The sequence below is a fragment of the Podarcis liolepis genome (assembly GCF_965112155.1).
Source record: "Podarcis liolepis genome assembly, chromosome: 2".
Lineage (NCBI taxonomy): Eukaryota > Metazoa > Chordata > Lepidosauria > Squamata > Lacertidae > Podarcis > Podarcis liolepis.
Genome location: NC_139555.1, coordinates 38,885,831 through 38,911,325, shown reverse-complemented (window position 1 = coordinate 38,911,325; position 25,495 = coordinate 38,885,831). Strand labels below are relative to the sequence as shown.

Below are 25,495 nucleotides of genomic sequence, written 5' to 3'. Positions count from 1 at the left end.
CCAGGCTCACGTTATGAATATGCAAGAAGGAGTGTGGGCTGCTGAGTGTTCACACTCGAGCAAATACCTCGGGGCATGATAATGATATCTTAGTTGCTGCTGTGCCATGAACTCCAACATAAACTACCTGCCTCTTTTCTCCAGTCTTCATCTATTGTCGGTTCTGCTGCCCCCCAACCCCATTTCCCCTCAAGCAAACATGGCCTCCAGGTTATGAGGAGTAAGGAAAACAGCTCCCCTTCCAAACCAGAAGCTGTGCTCAGTGAGAAAGAATCAACCTTCTCCATTGCAGCTTTCTCTCCCAAACCAAGCACTTGATTTGGGAGGGGGCACCAGGAACATAACTACCCCCTCACCCTACAAGCCCAAAACTTCCTTCAGATGTGAAAGGAATTGCTGTTGCTCTTCCTTCAGATTTCCCATTCCTTCAGATGGGAAAGGAATTGCTGTTGCTCTCAGTGGAATTTCTGCCTGCGTCAGCAGTCTGGCACTGTGGAACTAAACCATTGCCCCCAAGTGCAGTGCTGGACTTTCCTCTCATAGGAACAAATAACAGCTGTTCACAGGAATAGTGTATCTGTATACAGGTAGGTAGCCGTGTTGGTCTGCCGTAGTGAAAACAAAATAACAAAATTTCCTTCCAGTAGCACCTTAGAGACCAACTAAGTTTGTTACAGTATTGGTATGAGCTTTGATGTGCATGCAGACTTCTTCAGATACAGTGTACAGTGGTACCTCGGGTTACATACGCTTCAGGTTACATATGCTTCAGCTTACAGACTCCACTAACCCAGAAATAGTGCTTCAGGTTAAGAACTTTGCTTCAGGATGAGAACAGAAATCGTGCTCCGGTGGTGCGGCAGCAGCAGGAGGCCTCATTAGCTAAAGTGGTGCTTCAGGTTAAGAACAGTTTCAGGTTAAGTACAGACCTCCAGAACGAATTAAGTACTTAACCTGAGGTACCACTGTATCTGTAGTCCTTCCGACCTCAGCCATTAAGAATATGGCCTGCTCCTTTCTGCCCAGCTGCTTCCGAGTTTCTGTTCTCGGTCTTGCCAGAATTTTAGGAGATATGTTGGAACGTTAGAAAATGGGATAGAAAAGGAACTCTGCCATCTATACAGTATTGTCTTCCCGCTGCCAACACCAATAGACTTTGTACCAAAAAAAAAGCCTGCATGAAGCATCACTTCTTGCAGTCATCTCACTGCCCTCCAGTGGCCGACCAAAACAGGGATTCTGGAAAACTGGTACAGCTACAAATCGTTCCTGCATCCCCAATGTGAAGACATATAGAATCATAGAGTCAGGATTATTTACATGTCCAGTTTATGTGGGCTATGTGCCAGCCAAGAAATCTGAAATTAACACCATAGCTATGACTTTTAAAAATGCAAGGTAATTGCACTTCCACATCAGGCTCACTACCAAAATTATGTACTGTACGTCTGTCTTCACCCTTAACGGATCTCAGGTAGGAGGGCTGGCAAATGCTTCGCCTAAGACCTTGGAGAGACTCTACTAAGACGACATCTGGAAAAGTCTCCTTAAATTTAAAGAACGCTGTTTGTTTTTCCTGCTCAGTTACTATTGGCACCAGGTGGGATTCACCTAATGAGTCTCATAGGTGGAAGCCCTGCACAAAGGACTTCTGCTTGTGTAATGGGGCTTTCCTTCCTCCTCTCTCTGAGTGTACCCCTGCGCCCCCTTAAATTGACTCAGGAGGATTGGGATAACCCCCAGGCTGGCACACTGGTGGAGGGAAGGGGGGTTGCTTCATTTGCACTGACAAAACAATCAGAAGAGTATAACAATGAATTCCTTCCACTGTCCCAGTATGTCCTGCATTCAACACTCTCTCTTAAACATAACTCCATTCAGTTGAAAGCCAGAATTGGACACCATTGTCCCTTCCATTCTGAATTCAGGAGAAGTGCACAGAGCTTATTTCTGTGAGCGCAGCAGTGGCTGATATAGATGTTTTCACATACACACCACATACACCATTTTGTGATCCTTTCTCTTTTTTTTTGTTCTTTCAGGTGTGGCAGCTATTTTGTGTTATGCTACACCACCAGCAGTTTTATGCCCCCACTGAATCCATTTTGTGACACTTTCCTCAAAATTCCAATGTGCCCACTTGCCCAAAGAGATTGGTGATCCTGATGTTAGAGGATTCAATACTGGGTTAGATTGATCATAACAGCTTCGAATTTCATTTATGTGTCCGTCCGTCCCCAATCTCTTTCCCCAAACTGTATTTTGTGTTCCTTCCACAGCTGATGGCTCCTGGTCTCAATAGCTGCTATATGGTTGAGTTCGTAGTCTCACATTGTTTGGAAATTGCTGTGCTGACTGGATCATGAGGCAATCAGTGGTCAGAGGGGAGAGAAACATGTACAGATGCTCAACCTTTCAGTTGTTGTTTGATGTGGTCAACTCTGGTCTAATTTCCCCTTAATGTCTAATCTTGTGAGCTCATATAGATCAACTGAGGTAATGACTTCTAGCTTAGAGAGTAATTACAGAAGCATTTCCCCAGATGTTGTCCCAGGTCTAAAGAGAGAAATCTGAAACAAGCCACATCTGGTTTTGCCTGTACCGTAAACAACAGTAATGCCTGGTTTGGTTAACTAATTGAATTTAAGAGATAGCATCAGGTATATCATGGAAAGAGATATAAAAGCAATATCCCTCTAGATAAGCCAAAAATACACAGGGATGCTGATTATCCCTGTGACTCCATCCACCATTACCCGACTGATGACACTGATACTGCAATAGGTTTGCTAATTCCGAAGCTCCTATACAACAATGCTTATCCAATATCCTCTATAGGTTAAGGTTTTATTGCAGAGCAGATTTAAAAGTAGATTAGATGAAAAACAGAACAATATGAAAAGATTAGGAGGTGCAGAGGGGGCAGCAAAAATTATTATGAACTTAGATGATTTGGAAAGAGAACTGGTCAGAACAGATGAAGAGAGGAAAGAATCCCTAGAGCAAGAATTGGAGGGCACTAATTGAGCCACGGAAGAGCAGAAAAGGGACAAAGAAATAAATACAGTTGAAGAAGATCATCTGAGAGGGCCCTGGATGTAGACGACCCTTTTGCCCCAAGATTGTGTGTGTCACGCAGGGAGAGTTTAGCAGCATGTAATTTATATAATATTTTTTCTACATTTCCATCCCATCTTCCCACCCTAAAATAGCATCCTCGCACTAACCATCATCATAGAACAACAATTAATATAAAATAATAACTAGAAATACCGAAAGGCAAGAACGGCAGCCTTCAGTAAATTACATGTCAATAACATGTTTTCAGCTAGATCCTTGAGGCGCAAGAAAGGGAACCAGCTGAATCTTCCACATCAGAGAGTTCAACAGCTAAGGCGCCACCACTGAGAAGCCCCTGTCCCACGTACTCACCACTTCACTTGGTAGTGGAATGTGGAGAACAAAATAAGCAGGCAAGTTCAACGGCTTTTAGGTATACAGGTCCTTAACTATGTAGGTCTCTAAAGGTCAGCACTTTGAATTGGGCCTTAAAAGAGATCAGAAGCCAATTAATTTGGTATAGCGTAGATGTACTCCCAACTTCGATCTAGCATTTTGCACCAACTGGACACTTTTCAAATGCATCCCTGTGTTGGGCACATTAGAGTTGTCTAACCTGCATGGTAAGAGACCTAGCTAGACTGAAGTGATTCTCAGTGTATGTCTGCTAATGGAATGGCAGCCATGCACTGAACTCCCTTCTCTCTCCACCATATTCTCTTGTAGTAATTACCTGTGTCATGTCATGAGGACACAATTATTAAATTATTAATTATTAAAACACCATTATTAAATCTCCAGAATTCCTGGAGAACAGGCGAAGTCCCGGCAGACTGGAGGAGGGCAAATGTTGTCCCTATTTTCAAAAAGGGGAAAAGAGAGGACCCAAATAATTACCGCCCAGTCAGTCTGACATCAATACCAGGGAAGATTCTGGAGCAGATCATTAAGCAAACAGTCTGTGAGCACCTAGAAAGGAATGCTGTGATCACCAACAGTCAGCATGGATTTCTGAAAAATAAGTCATGTCAGACTAACCTGATCTCGTTTTTTGACAGAATTACAAGCCTGGTAGATGAAGGGAACGCAGTGGATGTAGCCTACCTTGATTTCAGCAAGGCATTTGACAAGGTGCCCCATGATATTCTTGTAAAGAAGCTGGTAAAATGCGGTCTTGACTATGCTACCACTCAGTGGATTTGTAACTGGCTGACTGACCGAACCCAAAGGGTGCTCATCAATGGTTCCTCTTCATCCTGGAGAAGAGTGACTAGTGGGGTGCCACAGGGTTCTGTCTTGGGCCCGGTCTTATTCAACATCTTTATCAACGACTTGGATGATGGACTCAAGGGCATCCTGATCAAATTTGCAGATGACACCAAGCTGGGAGGGGTGGCTAACACCCCAGAGGACAGGATCACACTTCAAAACGACCTTGACAGATTAGAGAACTGGGCAAAAGCAAACAAGATGAATTTTAACAGGGAGAAATGTAAAGTATTGCACTTGGGCAAAAAAAATGAGAGGCACAAATACAAGATGGGTGACACCTGGCTTGAGAGCAGTACATGTGAAAAGGATCTAGGAGTCTTGGTTGACCACAAACTTGACATGAGCCAACAGTGTGACGCGGCAGCTAAAAAAGCCAATGCAATTCTGGGCTGCATCAATAGGAGCATAGCATCTAGATCAAGGGAAGTAATAGTACCACTGTATTCTGCTCTGGTCAGACCTCACCTGGAGTACTGTGTCCAGTTCTGGGCACCACAGTTCAAGAAGGACACTGACAAACTGGAACGTGTCCAGAGGAGGGCAACCAAAATGGTCAAAGGCCTGGAAACGATGCCTTATGAGGAACGGCTAAGGGAGCTGGGCATGTTTAGCCTGGAGAAGAGAAGGTTAAGGGGTGATATGATAGCCATGTTCAAATATATAAAAGGATGTCACATAGAGGAGGGAGAAAGGTTGTTTTCTGCTGCTCCAGAGAAGCAGACACGGAGCAATGGATCCAAACTACAAGAAAGAAGATTCCACCTAAACATTAGGAAGAACTTCCTGACAGTAAGAGCTGTTCGACAGTGGAATTTGCTGCCAAGGAGTGTGGTGGAGTCTCCTTCTTTGGAGGTCTTTAAGCAGAGGCTTGACAACCATATGTCAGGGGTGCTCTGATGGTGTTTCCTGCTTGGCAGGGGGTTGGACTCGATGGCCCTTGTGGTCTCTTCCAACTCTATGATTCTATGATTCTATGATTCTATGATTCATTATACGTCATGTTTGCCATCAACATCATTCACTTCTGCTGCTGATGGAATACAGAACACTATGATGTCACAATGTATGTAAATACTATTAATTATTGTGGAGGGGAGAAGACGGAGTTCGGCATATTACTGCCATTTTCAATACTGGGCCCACAATTCTGTCTTATTTATTTTATTATATAATGCTTATTTATCAAAACATCTAAGCAGTTTATATAAAATATAAAATATGCATTAAAATTATTAATGAAATTAGATATTTTTTAACTTAGCCTAGTTCCCCCCCCCCAAATATAAATAAAAGCAGCAGCTTTCAAAATACACATTGTAAAAAAGTTTTCATAGTTGAAGATAGGCTAAGAAATGCGGCGTGGTAACTGGGAGACATATAGTGAGAATACTGTGAGATTTGGCGTACCTACCACCGCATGAGGCCTCACCTGACCTTTCTGAGCACTTACTTTCATACAAGCTTGCTGGGTAAGAGTTTGCATTTGACATGTTCTAGGACTGGTGTTTGTAGTGCTGGGCCATTATGAGATTAGTGAAGTGGAAGGGAGTATAAAAATAGCATTAAGTAGAAGAAAGACATGATCACGTGGCCTCCTCTTTCCCTAGATGTGCTCCCACCACTCCTTAGAGTGATTTAGTGGGGGGGGGGCAGTGTAGCTGCTTCCTCCTTTTTTCTCATTTCCCAGTGCTAAGTCAGTGATGATGCCAGAGTGTTTACAATGGCTAAGTACTCTTGTGGAGTGATAATGCTGGGTACTAACGGGCTCTTTAATTTAGCCAAGGAAGATAAGATGAGAAAGAAAGGTCCAGCAACTCCCAGATGTTGGACCAAAATTGTCAGGAGGCACTTGTTGTTGTTGTTTGGCCTTTCATAGCTGTTTTTCTAATAGACTGTCAAATACAACTGAATAAGTTGCGCTATAACATTGAACTATCCATGCGCCTGAAATCTGGCTGGTTATGTGGTTTCCTTAGGAGCTAATTAAAAACTCAATTTCCAAGCAAGTTTTTGCCTTGTATGTTTATAAAGAACCCCCCCCCCCCCCGGTTTGGAAATTCAAAAGAAGCTTTGTTTGGAAAGGGAGAGTTAGACCGTCTATTTTTTATGTTTTCCCATCTTTATTCTGGGATCCCCCCCAGTACTGAAACATTACAAAAAGGCCAGCAGATCTTACAGCTCAGATGTGATGCATTCTCTAGCTACTGGTTGCAGAAGGCTACTGAAGGCTACATGGTTTGATTAAAAGGATAGAGTTTGTGTCTTCTGTACCATGAAAATAAATAAAAAACATTATTTTAAAGGGATAGGATGCTGCTCCCCTCCCATAATTCAAGCACTGGGTTCCTTCTTCCTTGCCCCTTACCATTCCATCCTTCTCTGTGTTAAATAAACACAATTCATGTATATTTTCATAACTTACTGAGAACATAGCATTTGGGGCTTTGTGGTACGTACACAGTTTGGATATTGTTATTATTTGTGCAGAGACTGGTCTATAACCCTACCTAAAGACAAGGACCAGTGGTCTTAAATACATAATCCAACATTCATATTTCAAATGCATTAGCTTCTTTCCCATGTCTAAAATTTCCATTTCTGTTAAGTACCCAGTTCTACATCAGTGCCATTCTTTGTAAATGGTATTCTCGTTAATCCAAATGTCTGATTGTGTTTTGAATGTCCCACATGTCACTTGAATAAACTAGCTCATTCTGTATAGGAACTGTTCTGCACTATTAGCTTGCAGCGCAATGTCTGCTTTTGCTTTGCTTCATAGTAATGTGAAAATGTGGAAAGGCTGAGAAAAATGGGTATGGTTACCTGATACCTTGTCTTTACACAGCATATGCCCTCTGTTCTAACAAGACAGGGCACTGAAAAGCAGAGCCAGCCATGTTGTACAATACACTTGGAAAAGCAGGTATAGAACAGGGGTCAGCAAACTTTTTCAGCAGGGGGCCGGTCCACTGTTCCTTAGACCTTGGGGTGGGGCCGGACTATATTTTGAAAAAGTATATATGAACGAATTCCTATGCCCCACCAGTAACCCAGAGATGCATTTTAAATAAAAGGGCACATTTTACTCATGTAAAAACACGCTGATTCCTGGACCGTCTGCAGGCCGGATTGAGAAGGTGATTGGGCCACATCCGGCCCCCGCACCTTATGTTTGCCTACCCATGGTATAGTGATAGAGTTGGAAGACACACTGAGAGCTATGTAGTCCAACCCCACTGCTGTGTAAGAATCTTAACTTGCAATCTCCCATCCAATATTGAAACCACATTAGACGCTGCTTAGCTTTGCAAATGCCCTAGCAGTTCTACTGCTGCACCACTAAGGGGAAAACTGATGCAATCACCACTCCTGACCCCCATATGGAAACTGGCACAGTATCCATTTCATCACCTCGTCCTTCCATGTGGAACATGCAGTTTAGTTGTTCGCTAGTAAGCCATCTACAGTGCTGACCAGCTACCCACCTATTCAAAGCCAATGTGAAACATGTATATTTGCACTGCTGTAGATGTATTCCGATGGCTGGTCCACCACTGTGTACTATGTATATAACATGGATGTGTGCATATTTATACACCCTTATCACACTGCACATTGTGCAGTGGTGTAAAGAGATTTGGAGGAGGACGTCCTACAGACAGTGGATAATTAATGAAGACACAGAAAGCTTCCTATCCACATTAAATGACAGTATGAATGGCCACATATTATTCCTGATCTTTGCTGGATTAGTGTGTGGCTGTCACTTGTGGTTCAAAAGAAGCTGAGGCTGAATTGCATTTTCTAGTCTATTTAAATGTGCATTATCATTAAAAAAAAACAGCACCACCCAACACCTACTCTAGCCAGCCTTTGGCAATCCATGCTGAAATTCAGCATGAGTTTGGCCTTATTATTTTGTCTTCTTCTGGGCTCCCTGCTTTCAGAGAGCACTGCCTATTGTGCATACATGCACACACCTTTGCTACAGCGGTGTGTGCATTTTTGCCTGGAGTGAGCCTTTCTTATGAGACAAATGGACTTTGACATTTGTTAGCAAAAATGTGTCAGCTGTAAAGAATTACCCAAAGGTCTGTTTACACAGTATGTGGCAGGTCCGGCAAAGAAATATGTATTCTATGAAAACACAGAAAAGGCTAAAAGAAGGTTTCCTATCCAAGGGCTCCTATACTGTTTAGATCTCCTTTTATATCTCAGATCTGCCCTGTCCTTGAACTTTCAGCCAATAGCATTAATTATAATACAAGTTCTGATATGTCCACACATCAGCTTTTTTCAATGGGTGATACAAAAACCCTCTTCATAAAGGCATAGAAATCTAATTCACACTGGAAGGACCTGTATGTTTTTCCCAGCATGGAGGAAGATGAACACAAAGGCATGTGCAGCATATACTCTTGGTTGTGATAATAGCTGATTATCTGGGGATCCGGGAAAGTGGTGGTTTGCTGCACGGTGCAGCCGTGGCTCAGTGTCAGGGCCTTTCCCTCCCCATGAGGCCAATTGGTGGTGCTGGGGCCTCCCCTGGCGGCCGCACAGTTTCAGCGCCAAAGCCCATTCAAATGGGCCAATCGGAAGGCAACAAAGGGGCAGGGGCATGGCAGCAGCTTGGCTTCAACCAGGTCCACTTATTCATATTATATTCAGGCCGCACCTGGACTCCTTCTATACAGATCATCATGAGATTACCCACCCTCCCACTGTGTTTGTGTTCTCCCCAAAGGTACAGTCACAGTGTGAGGACCATATTCGGGACCAGGGAGAAATTTTTAATGTGTTAAATTAGATCGTCACACTTGATGTTTTTCTAGGGTCTACCCTCAATCCAGGGGTGATGTACACTATTTGATCAACCAGCAGGTGGGTTCCTTGATACTGGATACATACCCAATGCCTTCACCAAAACCTACTTACATCTGGAACCAATAAAGTTGTGGCCTATTGCAACCCAACATCGATATCCAGTGTCTTATTTCTGTCCTTGGTTGGCCTCCCCACTGCTGCGCACTTTCTGTGCCTGGGCACGTGGAAGGATTTGCTCTAGGGTTTGAAAATTAACTTTTCTGCTTTTCCATACATATTTTGTGCAGTATTTTAGCATGCAAAATCCATGCCCCATTTGGTAAACTTAGGTAACAATGCCTACAGTGTAGGCACTCTTCAACGATCACTCTGAAACAACATACGATTTTAGCTCTTAACATGCCTTCCTTTTTTCTAAAGAACAAAATACTAAGTGCCCTGGTTGAGCTCATGGTTCTGCATGTCCTTGCATATCCATCCACAGCCTCTGTGCTTTCTGATCTTGGTCTTATATCTCTAATTGCAGTCTTCAGTGTAGCCATTGAGAGATGGGGGCATACAGGGACGGGGTCTCTGCTTTAGCTGAACGTCTAGACTTCTCCCTCCAGACACATTCTTTCAAATTTCCTCCCACTCTGGATTAGCCTGTGTTATCATTGGTACACTGGAGCCCTTTCAAGATTAATAAAAAACACAATGTAAAAAGTGCATTTTGTGTGCCTACGTGCCTGAGGGAAGCTTCACATGTTACACTTTCAGAAAGAATATGTTTCAGTTCAGTAGATGAGGTACACTGCAGGTATAATGAACAACAAGCCAGAGTTGTACATTTATTTTGCCAAGTGCATTCTGCAGAAACATAGCTCTTCTGTAGTGTCTTTTTATGGTGTGTGTACATTCAAAGAATTGCGTTTGGCCACCACAACGCATTGCAGAGTGCATGTACACACCATGTGTATAAACATGCACTTGCTAAAACTGTGGAGCAGCTGCCCCTCCTAAAAAAACCCCAGACCTCTTCATGCCTCTTGAGTTGTCAATAAACAGGTTATCTAGAAACCATGTTAAGCAATCCTACTAGCTAAGATCCTTTAAGTCTGTGAGGCTCTGCCATTTTCAGGACTAAAAGAACCTATTAACATCCTAGGCAGCAAGATAAGCCTTGAGACTCTTCAAGTATTTTAGGACTTGATCTGTGCCATTTGTTTATTCCATTATAGCACTGCTTCGGTGCCCATGCAACATACATCTCACCTGAGCTCTACAGAAAATATCACCTAGTCTTTCATGTTGAATAGAGCTAGTTTGAAATAGAGTGAAACATCAATGAACCACACATTAAAAAATGATGCATGGAAAGACACTGTCAGCTGCCATTGTCCTTGATACTTCCATTACACTATGTTTATTGATTCAACTTGTTAATAAGGTAAGAAGTGCGACCGTGCAGCTAATGTTTATGCAGCTTTAAAATCATATACATTTTCCAAAGACTTCCAAGGATTGGCAGAATTTGGATAGAACCTAGCCTGTAGGTTCAGAATAGCAAAGCGCTAGGATCTAGTGCGTAAGTCAGTCAGGTTTTGTGGAAAGAGTGTTGAACTAGGACCTAGGAGACCAGGGTGCAAATGTCCACTCAACCAAGAAGATCACTGGGTGACGTTGGGCTTGTCAGAGTCTCCCTCTAGTAGCAGGGTTGCTTTAAGGATAAAATGAGGAGGGGGAGAAGTGGGTAAGCCACCTTGAGTTCCTTGGATAAAAGGTAGGATATTAATATAATAGTAAATAAAAATAACAGTCTCCAGCAAGAAGCCTGCTAGTGCACATGTATCTGCAGAGGCCTTTCCTGATGAAAAACTGCAGAGTGCCATTCTTTTGCAGAAAATACTGTATTTTTTGCACCATAACACTCACTTTTTTCCTCCTAGAAAGTAAGGGGAAATGTCTGTGCGTGTTATGGAGCGAATGCCTGCGGGTGGCAGGGGGGGGGGATCTGCTGCAGTCGTGAGCAGAGGATCCATAGTTCCCCTTCCTTCCCTCCTCCGTGGTTACAAAGCATGGATCCACATGGATCCTCAGAATTTTTGCACTGGGCTACTCCAAACTCACTGTCAGATCACATGTCTGTGGCCACAGCATGAACCACAAAAATCATATATCCACTATTTCGTTTAGAATATTTTTTTTCTTGTTTTCCTCCTCTAAAAACTACGTGCGTGTTATGGTCTGGTGCGTGTTATAGAGCGAAAAATACGGTAGGCTTGAAAGAAACTTTCTGTGTAGCGATGTGGAAGAAGTAAGTAGGTGTGATTATAGTGTGTGTGTGTGTGGTGCCCATAACAGTTTATCTGGTTCGCAGATGTGCCTCACAAATCTGGGATCACCTCGAAACCGGTGCCAAAGTTTTGCAATCGTTTTGCAGCAAAAACCCTGTGTACTGCAGCACCCAAAAAACAGAGCAATAGCCACTCAAATCCAGGGGTCAAAGGGTAACCCCAAACTCAAAACTGTCCGATTCACTCCAAACTGGTGCCAAACATTGGCAAAAGTTTTGCAGTGTTTTTCAGCGAAAACCCCACATTTTGCACCCCTGTACTCAAAACACTAATCCGTGTCATTGGGGAAATGAAAATCGCCTTTCACCTCATTTCCTGTTAGTGCTTTTCATGTGATGTTGAGTTATGTGTGGACAGTGGATGTGCAAATAGAACGAGCACCTATTGCATGGTGCCTATGGTGTCACCAGAACTGCACAACACAAGTCCCCTCTCTTCCATGGTCATGGCATTACAGAAAGTGTTTCTAGCTAATATTTTGTTTTATTTATTGCAAGGCCATATCGGTTACCTCTCCGAAAACAACAGCAAATGGGAATAGAACTTAGGAGCTTTTCAATAGAAAGGAAAGGGGGCCACAGCAGGAAGGCAGTATGTATATACTGTAAATCCAATTAATAAAATGCTTTCTGTTCTGGGAAGCAAGTTTGTCTGTTTTATCAATCTGTGGTTGGTCATGAAACAACCGCAATATGCCAAAATAAGAAATTTAAAATGCCATCTTTTTGGATGCTGACATATTTATTCATTGGTATTTTAATTTATTTATTGGAACTACCTGTCAATTGACATTAAGTAGGCACCATAACTGTTCTCTTTCTGGGACCTGCTTAAAATGTTTCTGCTAAAGGCAAGCCTATCCATATAGGTAGTAGTTACATGGGCTTGTTCTTGCATTCACTTTAATATGAGTAGGATACCTCATGTTTGGGGTTTTTTGGTGAGCCTTTGACCCTCGAGTTTGATTGGCCATTGCTCCGTTTCTGGGGAGCTGCAAAACACGGGATTTTTCCTGCAAAACATTTGCCAAAGTTTGGTGCTGGTTTGGAGTGAATCGGACAATGTTGGATTTTTGGTGAGCTTTTGAACCCCAGGTTTGAGTGGCTATTGCTCCATTTTTGGGGTGCTGCAAAACATGGGGTTTCCGCTGCAAAACACTGCAATTTTTTTGCCAAAGTTTGGTGCCAGTTTGGAGTGAATTGGACAATGTTGTGTTTTTGGCCATTGCAGTGGTACCTCGGGTTAATAACTTAATTCGTTCTGGAGGTCCGTTCTTAAGCTGAAACTGTTCTTAACCTGAGGTACCACTTTAGCTAATGGGGCCTCCTGCTGCCGCTGCGCCACCAGCATACGATTTCTGTTCTCATCCTGAAGCAAAGTTCTTAACCCGAGGTACTATTTCAGTCTGTAACCTGAAGCGTCTGTAACCTGAAGCGTCTGTAACCTGAGGTACCACTGTAACTACAAACTTGGTTTTGCTGTATCAATTACTCTGTTTGTGGGGCGCTGCAAAACACAGGGTTTTCACTGCAAAACGACTGCAAAACTTTGGCACCGGTTTTGAGGAGATCCCAGATTTTGGGATTCGTAGTTAATGAAACCGCTGGATGTTATCCCACACCTTGAGGTGTAAGGAGAGAGAGATGTAGATTTTGCAACCAGAAAGGTGACATAAAGACACAACACTTGCTTGGTACAAATCATAGCTTAGAAACAAAATCTGATGTTTGTGCTAGCAGAATCTTGACACTGGAAGAATCATATGTAGCATGCAGGATTTGCCTTGCCTTGCTGCAGTGTTTACAGGGGCCACAAGTTTTCCCCAGCAAGATTTTGATAGAAATCAGATGGGAAGACAGTCCAGCTCCACTTGGAACATGCTGTACAACTCACAGGGTGTATACCATCCCCTAGAGAAGACTTCCTACACTCCCAGGAAGAATGGCTTCCTTGGGAGTGTGTCTGCCTTCCGCTTGCATGTCTCTGAGGGGGAGAAGCCCCAACTAGGGGGCAAAAGACTTTGGAGCTGGCTTTCTCTGCTCACAGCAGCATCGGTCGCTCTGTCCCACTTTTGCCATGTTGACCAAAGCAAGCATTTGCTTCATTCTAGTGCTGGCAGGGAGCCTTGCATTCCCCAGTCTGAATCCCAACCAAGTCAGGGACGGCAAATCTAGAAATAGACATTTTTGTTTGTAAAGAAATATGCGAATCTCAAAATAACCTCCCAAAACTGGATGGAGAGACTGCGTTTGGATTCAGGGACATCACCCTTCCAAGTCCGCAGAACAAACGAGATCAATCCCACCCACCCTCCTTTCTCGACCCTGACACTGTCGCTCACAGCGACAAGTGAGATTCCAGACAATTCCTCACGTAGGGCTCACCATGGGAAAGATTCATGTCTCCAGTTACGCAGGGCTCTGAGAACACGCCCTGCTGCTTTTGCCAACGGGGAATCGAGAAATGAGTGGATTTGAACGCAGCATGATGCATGGGTGGAAAAGGGCAAGGCACATCTTGGCGTGTTGGGCTGACTGGGTGCAAAGCCAGAACAATGTGGGTCAGATAAACTCTCTGGGGCTGTGCTTAGCATAATCTCTGGTATGCAGACGTCCATCATAAGGGGAAAGCAGTGCGCTGATCTCACAAATGGCTTTTTCTGTCATTAGATTTCACAGGACAGGTTTCCCATATGGCAATTACAACTATTACCTGATAGCTGTGGTGTGCTGATACTGCTATCACAGGCATGGCTCTCTTATCATGCCAGAGAGGTGAGACAAGCCAGGAATTTGAAAATTGCTGAACTGAGAGGGGGGTGGGAAACTGGGACTATCCCTGATAATCAGGATACCAGGAAATGGAGCCAGGAACCCATCAGAGTTGGGTGTCATAAAACTATCCACCCTTCCCAGCATTTCCTTCTTTCCTCTGTGCCCCCCCCCCCCTTCATAGAAAGGGTAAGATACACACACATACAGAGAGAGCAGCAGCTTCTTAGGAGAAATTGCCATTATCTAGTTGCTGTTATGAGACTTTTATTCTATGTCCAAAGTCTCTATTGGAATATTTAATGGATTCCACATTTTCCTGCAGACTGCTGAATACAAGGGAGCCACATAAGCTGAGTGTCTGTGCATCCGTGGAATAGAGGAGATTGCCTGCTATGCAAAAGTTCTCTTCCAGACAATCGGTTCTGTCTCCTTATCCTTGGAAGGGCTGTAGCTCATGGCACTGCATCTGTTTTGCATGCAGAAAGTCCTAGATTCAATACACAGCACAATTGTTCCAGGGCTGGTGGTAGTTTGTCCCACTTTTCTTGCACTATAGCACAAGCGTGTCCTTCCAGGCAGCAATAAGGCAGCAGCATTAGGGAAGCATCACAGAACAGCTAATACAGTGGAATGATGTGTGGACAGTCCAGTATAAATCCATCAGGAAACAACATGTTGCAGAATACACTCGCAGAAACCAAACACACACCAATCGCGGGGGGGGGGGGGTAAGTAGAGCATTACTTCTAGGCAGGATTGTCTCTCAACAGCTCTCTTTTTAGAAACCCAGCACTGCCTCTGAGTGTAATAAGAGGGATGTGACCATCAATTTCAATCTATTAACCACCAAGTACAATTTATTAGTGCTTCATTAGTGCATTAATACAGCCAGCAGAAACCTTACACGGGGAATGCATCAGTTTTATACCAGTTTAGCTCTCCTGATTTCCCCCAAGGAATCCTGAGAGCTGTAGATGGGGGCAGTATTCAGAAAACTGTATAAGATCCCTTGGCCTTCTCCCTCACAGAACTACAACTCCCAGAGTTATCAGGGAAGAAGGGTCAGCAGTTAAACCAGCTGAAGACTGCAGGTTAATTCTCTGTCTCAATCCTGATCTTCCCACTCTTTCTCTCTATGTTTAGCTTGCCTGGATGGTTGAAGCTTCCTCAAGGTGGCAGCATATACTATCTGTTGGTTTAAAACTGTTCTCATCTGACAGCTCTGATACTCTTCAGCTTCTCTTGGCCTAGCCGCAATGCACCTGCACTGACAGTTCGGATCTGTGCACTGAGAAAGGGAGGGCGCAAAAGGGCAGTGATTGCTACACAGGGAGGGGACCACACCGCAGGAGTTTTGTGAGAGACTCTTATGAAGGGGATCCCTGGACTGTAAATAGGTTTAAAGAGAAAGGATTCCTTAAGCATTGGGTTTATTAAGCATTCTTGCGCTGAGATTCTGAGGGCCAATCCAAACATTCCTTGTGTTTATGGCAAGCCTGCTTGTTTTCAATCTGGGCTGAAATAGACTTGTGGTTGTGTTAGCTGTTCCTCTGGAGCACTGTCCATAATTTTTGCCACCATTGCAAACTTTTTCTACGTGAGTTCAGCAGCAAACTTATGCTGCTTATCATGGCCACAAACTACCACTTAAGTAATGCTCAGGGAGATTGCACTGAAACTAAGCATTTAGCCACACACACACACACACACGCATAATCAAATAGTGCTTTCCAACTTCCAACATGTTCAGGGCAAACGTCTGCAGTGGAGACTCTTCTGTATTCATCGGCTCATCACATGATCTAGAACCCTGCACAATCATGGTACAAGATCACATCAAGACCCTGCACAGCAAGAGGGCTGAGGGTTAAAGCCAAGCCCCCCAATAGCCCCTCAGTATTCACAACTATTCAATACAGTATTGATGTTTCAGAAATTCAAGTCCAAAATATCCCTCTTAGGTGCACAAAAGTCAGAGTTCTTTGGATCCTAGCTAAAACTTTCAGCAGTTTTCAAAAGAAAAAAAGAAACAAAAAGGCTGCTGTTTTGCCTTCATCATTTCTTACGGTTCAGTAGCAAAGCAGAGTCCAAATTTCTGGCTCTCTAATTGCCACCACCTGAGCATTTAACTCGTTTAAGCCACCAGATCCCATATCTTCCCCAAAAGCTAGTTATGTCTTAAGAAAGGTTTGCATAGGTCTTCGTCATTCCTAAGGTTTAAAACACACCACTATTACCCAGGAACAGCTCCCATGAAATAAATAAGATTATGCAGCGGTTAGGGGCAAAATCAATGTTGGAAGCTGTGACTTACTCTTCTGATTTCCAACTGAGCAGGGGAATGCTTTCCTGGTATGTGGAGAAAACTTCTGCCTCTTCAACACCTCTGTGCTGGGCTGCTGTTATTGATGCAGGGTCAAGGTGGCAGCCTAATAGGTGATCATGATGGGCATTGCTGTTTCCCTCTCCAGAGTGCAGTCTTGTAAGTGAAGCTACAACAGCAAAAGGATAGGTATTTGCTGGTGACCCAGGTTCATTTTGGATAGCAAGGGGTCCTCCCCATGAATTATAGGGTGTTCTCTGTGCATGAGGATATAAGAAGTCCTGTATCCTATATATCTTCCAGTGGATGATGGGCACCATCCCGATGGAACAATACTACTCAGCTAGACCCCATTTCTCCTTCTCTACTCCTTGTTTAATAAGCATGCTAGTTCTGTTGGCTTCTGGTCTGCTTCAGTATGCAGTCCTGGTACAAATGCAAGATTTAAATCAGGTATAATGTAAAAAAGGGGGTGGTTAAACTGTGGCCATCCAAAGGCTCTTGGACTCCAACTTAGGGTTGCCACATTTCAAGAAGTAAAAATCCAGACACAGAAATTTCTGCCAATATTTTTTTTTTAAACCCTCTGGAGATATGCCCCATTCAATTCCTTTCCCTTAGAAGATGAATTATGAAGACTTCATGTTCTTGGGAATAGCAGACACCACCCTGTCTGCATCTAATACAGCATCAACTAATTTGGGAATCCCACCCTTTCTCTCCCTCTCCCCTATGTTTTTGCAAAAGAAATTTAGATTTTACAAATAGCATTCTAGGATTCAAAGCTATTCATAAAGCTGACTGCTGCCTTTCCCTCTTCTACATAGCTCAGTCAGTAGAGCACGAGACGTTTATCTCAGGTCCATGGGTCCAAGGCCCACATTGGGCAAAAGATTCCTGCATTGCAGGGGGTTGGACTAGATGACCCTCACGGTCCTTTCCAACTCTATGATTCTTCCCAGCTCTACAGCAGCTCCCTAAAACACCGCCTATGAGCTTCCACACAGCAACTGCATCCCCAAATCTAATTTAATTGGATACAGAATGTTTCCACAAGGATCTCTCAATAATGTGAGTTGTAGGAACAGCAACTGAAGAACCCTGGTGTCCATGGCACAGGGCTAGGAAAGCATGTGTGCTCTGACCATCTGTTTTGGGGGATGCACCTCTGAAATCTTCCTACTGGACCCTCCATTCTGGTTCTGTGTGATACACTGAAGCATAGGAACCTGCTGCATGCCACTGGTACACCTAACTCAACATTGCCAGTTGCACTTCAGGGGCCCCTTCCAACCCTACCTGGAGATTTTGGGAACTGAATTTGGGACTTTCTGCATACGGAGTAGGTTCTCTATCACCAAGCCTCATGGAGCATGGTTGAAGGAGCTGAGTATGTTTAACTGAGAGGAGATATGATAGCCATCTTCAAATATCTCAAAGGCTTTCACACGGAGCAAGCTTGTTTTCTCCTGCTTTGGAAGCAGTGGTGGAGCTTCATGCTCCGGCATGGGGGGGGCAGAGAGCAGATGGGGGCAGGGCTGGCACACGTCCTGTGGGTGTGGCGTGTGTCCTGGGGGTGTGGCGTGCTGCCTGCAGGGATGTGGCACCCAGCATGGGCGGGGGCGGGCAGCCGCGATGGCACCCCACCGGGATCACGCTGCCGGGGGCGGTGCGCTCCCCTTGCACTCCTCTTCACCCGCCAGTGTCTGGAAGGTAGGACTTGAACCAGTGGCTTCAAGCTACAAGAAAGGAAATTCCAGCTAAACATCAGGAAGAACTTTCTGACAGAAAGAAATATCCGTCAGTGGAACAGACTCCCTTAGGAGGTTGTGGACTCTCCTTTCCTTGGAGGTTTTTAAGCAAGAGGTTGAATGGCCATCTGTCATGGATGCTTTAGTTGAGATTCCTGCATTGCAGGGGGCTGGACTAGATGGCACTAGGGGTCCCTTCCGACTCTACAATCCTATGATTCTATGAGCTACTTGTCCCTCAAACAAAACACCCTTCCTTTTCTGCTCTTTGGCAATTTGTACAAGTTGCTCTTATCCCAAACACAGAGCTTTCCAGTCACTACTCTATTTACTGTAATTTTAGCTCAGACACAACCAAAGACTCCCACCCTGTCTGGAAGCCTCTGTGAAGGGAAAAAAATAAAATAAAATAAAACAAGACTAAACTATTTTAGTCTGCTTTTCCCTTTTCCTCAGACTTGGGTGTTTTCCCAAGTGGCTAACTCTCTGGAGCCATGAGAAGGGTGAACCTGTCTTCTTGTATTGCTACAGACTCAAACATGGCAGATATGTTAACTTTCAAGTGGGCAAACTTCCCTGTGATAAGCTAGCTTGGCATTACAACTGATTGCTCAAAGAGAGGGGGGTGCTATCTTTTTTATTATTTTAAATATGGTGACAGTATGGCCTGCTGGAAATGCCTGCTGGACTATACCATCTCTCTGCCTTATTCTACAGGGCAGCCTTTGGACTTGTGGCATCTACTCTGCTTTTCATTAGAACCCTAAAGTCTTCCCACCAGAGCCAAGTGCAACATAGCAGCTCAAGGACAGATGCATATACTGTATACCCATAGCCTGGGAGGGTTGCCATATTTTGAAAAGCAAAAATGATTTTGAAGAGCTGATTTCCACTTTTAACTATGGATCGCTATGATTACTCTGCCTATGAAAAAGAGGACGTGTCCTGGAAAAAGAGGACATATGGCAACCCTAAAGCAGGGTGCCTCTGACCACATGCTCAGCCCAGGAATTTGTTTTCAGTACCAGAACTGAGATGCAAGCTTATTGCTTAGGTTTTTTTTTTGGGGGGGGGACATATTAATTGGTATAGGATGAAACAGAAAGTTTCTTTTCAGGCATCTGTAAAGCTGCATCCTGGAACAGGAAGTCACTACTTATCTAAAATAGCTGGCGTTCCTGGAACTGAAATGCACCCAGGGAAGAAATGGCTGGTTTGGTTGTCTGAGTGGTTTGTTTATACGTAACCTTTTAAGCATAACGCATTACTGAATGGTTTAATCAAGGGAACCTGAGCAATATTTTGGGAAGGTAGGGGTGTTAATTACTCTGCTTTTTAAAGACCCCCCCAAAGTAGCAAAGGTATAATGCTAATATTACGAAAGTTGGACACACACACTGCCGAGTGGTGGCAAATCGGGTCCTCCCTTAAAGAGGGCATGTATTGCGGTGAGACCTGGAAAACTGACACCCTGTGTTGTGGGTGGGTACGTTTGGATAGCCGCAATACCCAGTTGGCAAGTCCCTCTAAGATGGGTGCAACCTGGCCAATGGGATGCAGTCCAAATGTTTCAAGGGACCTATTTATGCCCATGCACGTGACCCAGGGCTTCCTCTTTTGGCGTGTGTATTCAGAACACCCACCTCTCCCTACTTTTAGGGCTTTGCGCTTGACCTTGCTATGCCGTCATTTGTTGTCTGCTGTTGGGACAGGGGCACAGCAGGAATTTTCCCCATTTGGCTGATTGGCTGTGCCATTTGGGTTTCACCTGCAGCGTAGCAAATCGTCACAACTTGTAAGGTTGCGGATAGGCTCTGGTTCAGGTGATAGGAATGGGAGAACGCTCTCGCCATCCCTATGTGAAGAGTATTCCATTAAAGGAATCCAGGGATTCGATGGTTTGGTCAACCCCTGAGAGGGGGTTGTGCCCGTGCCTGAGTCCAGGGGGATATTTGGGTGGTGGAGTTAGCCCATTCCCAGCTTTCCGCTTATCCAGGTGTTCACCCTTGGCTGACCTATGCTGGAACCCTGGGTCAGCGCTACCTGCATGGCAGGGAGCTAGTCGAACCAGAGCCTATGCAACCAGTCACTTTCTGTAATCAATAAAGTTGTGGCCTAAATTCTGCCAAAAACCAAAACCAAAATTTGAGTCGTGTGAATTTATTTAGGGGGGAGGTTTCTGGGTCTGAACACGCAAATAACATCCGTGGCATTTTGGAGAGTAATGTAAGCAAGAAGGAAGATCTTTGCTTCAAGGATAAATTTGACAAGGATGGAAGGAATAGGATGATGTAACATGATATGAATGCTAGAGAATGCAGGCACGTTATACTTGGGTTGTAATCATATACTGTACACAATTGCTGTAGAACTTGTTGGGGCTTACTTACTACATATGTGTGCTAATAGAGGGAGATTCATTTCCTAATAAATGTGTACATTTTGCCAAACAAGACAAGCTGAGGTTTGTCTGCCTAGATATGTACTATACTGGAACTTGCTTAAAAAGAAAATTTAAAAACCTGGTAAAAATTTTGTTGAGCTTTCTTTTTGTTTAATAAAAGAGAAACAATAAAGATAAAGCTGAGTATGTGAGTCACTTGTCTCTTGCTACCAGAGGAGATGAAGGTTGCAGCTTGTTCCTCTTCATGCAGCCTAAAGACAGACTGCTTTCCTACTAAGATATTTGCAGATTAAAAGGCAAAAGGATCAGTTTTTGGAATACTCCACTGATGTTGCAAACCCCCTTGTTAATAGACATGTCTTGGTTTGTTACCTCATTTTAATTAATCATAAAACAACGACAGCTGCCAAATATGGAGTCTGGACCCAGGCCTGCAACTGAGTTGAAACCCTTAAAATATACTATTTATGGTACTTGAGGTTTAAAGCTTCAATTTCTTGTATAAACCTTGCCTTTCCTAAGAATTATGCCATGTATGTATAAGCAGATTTATCTTGACTTCCAGAGGTGCTCCAGCCCTCCTACAAGCAGAATTCACATTTGTATATGTTTTGAAAAAGCAATGAGGTGGCTATGTTGCTTTTTCATACAAATGGTCCTTTGCTGTCATACTGAGAAAAACAGGTTTCCTAATAATGTATATAAGGCAGGGCTTGCTTCTGACTGTATATGCCCCACATAGCTGTATTGGCCTTTTCTTATTTATAGAGCTGGTGTGGCAAAAGGCCATAGGAAAAGTAGATTCCTCATGAGGTGCTGACAATGAGGCCATGTCCTCCACCATAATGTCCATCTGTCCATTTAATAGCTGGTGCAGCATAGATATATAGAGGCATTTCTTCTACACATGCATGCATGCACACAGAAGCTTATACCAAGAACAAGCTTAGTTGGTCTCTAAGGTGCTACTGGACAATTATTATATATATTTTTTCTGACTGCATCAGACCAACACGGCTACCTACCTGAATGGATAACTACAGTTAGCAAAGATGATTGTGCAAATATAAAGCTAACCAGTTAGCTCAGAAAAAGGGAGTGGGAATCCTCACATGAAAGGAGAGGAGGAATGGAGGGTTGATGAGGACGGTACACTCCCATTTGGCTACACTATGTGTGCAGGTGGACTATGTTTCAGGAATAGGTCTTGCTGCTGATCGTAGGCCAGAAGAAGGCTGAACAATTGCTGCAGGAAGGAAAGGCAAGCATGTCTTAATGTGTACAGCCAGGGCCTTTATTTCAGCTGGAACTCCCCAGAACTCAGTTCCAGCTCCTCTCAGGTGGGCACTATTGCCATTATAAGAGAACAAGGTGGGCATTCATAGTAAGCTCCAGCACCTCTTTTTCTAGAAAAATAGCATTTTGTACAGACTGTGTGTAGCAGGCTGAGGCCACATGCAAATTTTAAAATATCAGATAATCACAACGATTTGCTACAGTTTAGGATTTCTCAAACTCTCTAGCCGCGGAGCCTCTTGAGAGGGATGAAGCTTATTGAGGCCTACCTCTTACAAAATGGCAGCATCTAGAGGTTTGCCACAGAAATTATTTGCCACAGAAATCTCCTTGTGGCCACACATTCTGTAGTTGAAGTTTCTTTAAGTTCCCAACTTTAAGCATATTTTGCTAATCCAGAGGTTGTTTTTTTTTAAAAAAAAATAATCGCATTACACACACCTCAAAGTGTGTGTGTGTGTGTGTGTGTGTGTGTGTGTGTATTCTGTCATTTCTTCTTACTTTCTTCTTTCATATTTAGTTTGTATCCTATTCCTCCTTCTTTAACTTTCACTTTTTAATTCCTTTCCCCTGTCCCCTTTACATTAACTTTACTCCACTTCAGCAGCTTCCTTCTCAATTCTAGTTTACTGTTGTTTAAATATTCACATCAACTTATTTCCTTCAAATGCCAGCCCTTTCTCCTCAGGGAAGTCCCACCCTAGAACACCTTCTAAGCTCCACTTCTGTTCTTCCATCCCTATATGGGCCACGCGCGCACACACACACACACACACACACACACACACACACACACACACTCCAGTTCTACAGATGAGGCTTCTTGGCCTGATAGGAGACTACTTGTGACAGGAGGAGGTTTGGGGTGTGTGTGAGAGAGAAAGAGCACCTGGGTGTGTGAAGCAGAGGAGTCAGAAGATACTGCAACACCAGGAAGGAAGCAAAATAGAAAGGCCTGGCTCCACCTAACCTTTAGACTAATGACAGTGCTACCTAGGGATTAATAAATCATAGCACAGTATTTTCCTCACGGGGCCATTTCGTGTTATGGGCCTAAACAAAGAATCTCTCTCTCACACACAAACACCCACTCACATGCTTCCAGCCTTTGAATGGGAGCAGAAGTGCCTGGGCCTCTTTGATTCATCACAGATTACATATTGAATCCACCCCCTACATTTCCCTGAGGCTCTTCTGAAAACTCTCATCTATTGATCCTGAAGTATCTCACTAGGCCCAGGGCTTTTTTTGAGCCGGAACTCAGTTCTGACGCCTCTCAGGTGGGCGCCATTGCCGTTATAAGAGAATGAGGGAGGCGTTCATGGTGAGTTCCGGCACCTCTTTTTCTAGAAACATAACACTAACGAGACCTTTCAGGAATATTTCAGCTAAAAGACAGCTTTGCAAACTCTAAGGATCCTTAGTTGTTCGCTGGGGCAGCTGGATTCTCTGACGAAATCAGTTGTGACTTTTTTTGACAGCTATGCAGCTGAGACACTGATAGTCACAGGAGCCCTGAGGGAGGAAAAAGTTGGCAACTCAAGTAGACAGGAGGGAGCCAAACAAGGTTTCCTTTCTGTGTCTCTAGCTGACCATGCCCCCGTTTAAACCCCCATAGCCTACTTTCCCTGAGGCTTTTCACTCCTAACAACCTTCCACTAACAACTGTCTCTTTCGCCTCAGCCACCATGTCCTTTTGTGACATCACAGGCCGTTCTCAGCCGATGGCAACAGCTAGGGGAAACATCAGCATAACTTCCTCAGACTTGACAATTGTGGGGAACCTTAACATCAATTTAATCATTTATTACTTACTTCTCACCCAGCCAACACTTCATGAGTACTGATACCAGGCAAGGGAGCATAACATAATGTTCAGGTGTTTGATCTTCCATTATCTGTCTTTGATAGCATGCACACTACAGCTAGATGCATTTAGAAAGCCATTCTGTTCAGAAATATAAGCAGACTTGCTTAAGTGCGGCAGTTCTCTTCATGGCTTTCACAACTGTTCTTGAAAAAAACTAACCAATGTCAGACATCCTTCAAGGAAAAAAAAAACCCAAGACAAGGAGAGGGATGACTACCACCCAACAGCACCCCCCAGGCACCACCACTGGCTTCAGCCTGCCAACTTCCGTTGGTTTAATCTATTCATGAATACCCACCAGTTTCCTTTCACATATCATATTGATGTACATACACATATTTGCCTCAACCATTCACCCCCCAAACCTCCCATTCTCACACACAAACATACACCAGCCAGCATCCATGAAGAATGCCAGTGGACACATTCACTCACCATTCATTCACATTTGTGCCTGGCTTCAACCCACAAATATCCACCAACTTCTGAAGGCGAATTTCAACCAGCTTGCATCCGCAAATATCCATCTGCTTCAGACTTGCAGCATCTACCAGCTTCTGAAAATGAGCTCCAGTAGCTTTCGCCCAAGAACATCTGCCAGCTTCTGCTAAGTCCATCACTAGACATCAGCTAACTTCCGACCTTGGATATCATCCACCTTGAAGCGCGATCCCGCTCAGCAAGTGAACTTGCCTGACTGTCACACATAGCACCCTGCAGCTAGATGATCGCCCCTACCTACTAATTCACCTCCTCCAGGAGGAAGAAGACAAGGTAATGCTGACTGTTATAGCTGAGGTTGCCATGCGCTTTGTTGACATCACAGGTGGCCCATAGCCAATGGCAGCAGCTGGGGAGGCGTCATCATAAACACAGGCCTCACAGTTGTGGCTGCAATGATTTCTTTGTGTGTTTTATTATTTAAATGGTTTGTAGGCCACCGTTCATCTGTACTGATGGGGGCCTAACTGGCGAAATGAGAGGGAAAGGAGAAAAAGAACAAGAGATGGGGAGCTGTTTCCCAGCTTGCTATCCATCTCTTTTACAAAATTTTAATGCAAATAAGTTATTGCAGAACTTCTCTGGAAATTTCACAAATTTGACTAAATGTGTTTGTATACAGCACCCTCTTTTTAAAAAGTCAGCATATCATTCAGATAACTGTATAGCTGCCATGGCTTTTAGTCTGCTTTTAGCTGGATTGCCATGGGCTGGGATGGTTGTGTGAAAGCTGCCTACTTGACTTTCCCAGACCATTGCAAACCATTTGAAAATCTGTGGTTACTATGACATATTACAATGTGATATTGGCACATCTTATAACAGGTGACTCTTGAAACCAGCTCAGTTCATGGCAGTGCAACTGAATCAGCACAGGCTGATAATAATACGGTAATAAAAAAACAACCCAGGCAGGATTTACAGGCTCAGACATTTGGCTCCTGAGCATGTGACTTTTGCAAACTCAAAAGAAACTTCAATATCTACAGGGGTGGGCTCCATTTCAACAATTGTTGGAAGATTTATTCCTTTTGCATAAATTTTAGAGTTGTTTGTTGCAGCTTGAAGAGTTTTCTTTTTTGCC

At 43.8% G+C, this 25,495-nt stretch overlaps 2 protein-coding genes across 3 annotated transcripts in view; one reads left to right on the top strand and one right to left on the bottom strand.

The window, feature by feature from the left end:
• Positions 1–23,711, bottom strand: part of TBCD (tubulin folding cofactor D) — a 163,121-nt gene extending 139,410 nt beyond the window's left edge. The window contains exon 1 of the mRNA XM_083487441.1: positions 23,707–23,711. The gene's annotated coding sequence lies outside the window, so the exon portion shown is untranslated. The remainder of the gene's footprint in view (positions 1–23,706) is intronic.
• Positions 20,878–25,495, top strand: part of MYOCD (myocardin) — a 233,328-nt gene continuing 228,710 nt past the window's right edge. The window contains exon 1 of one of the 2 annotated variants that reach the window (XM_083487486.1): positions 20,878–23,364. In XM_083487486.1, the coding sequence (XP_083343612.1) occupies positions 23,347–23,364 (18 nt within the window). In that variant the 5' untranslated portion in view covers positions 20,878–23,346. Of the gene's footprint in view, positions 23,365–23,857; positions 24,685–25,495 lie in introns of those variants that run through there. The other variant, XM_083487488.1, reaches the window with a different exon arrangement.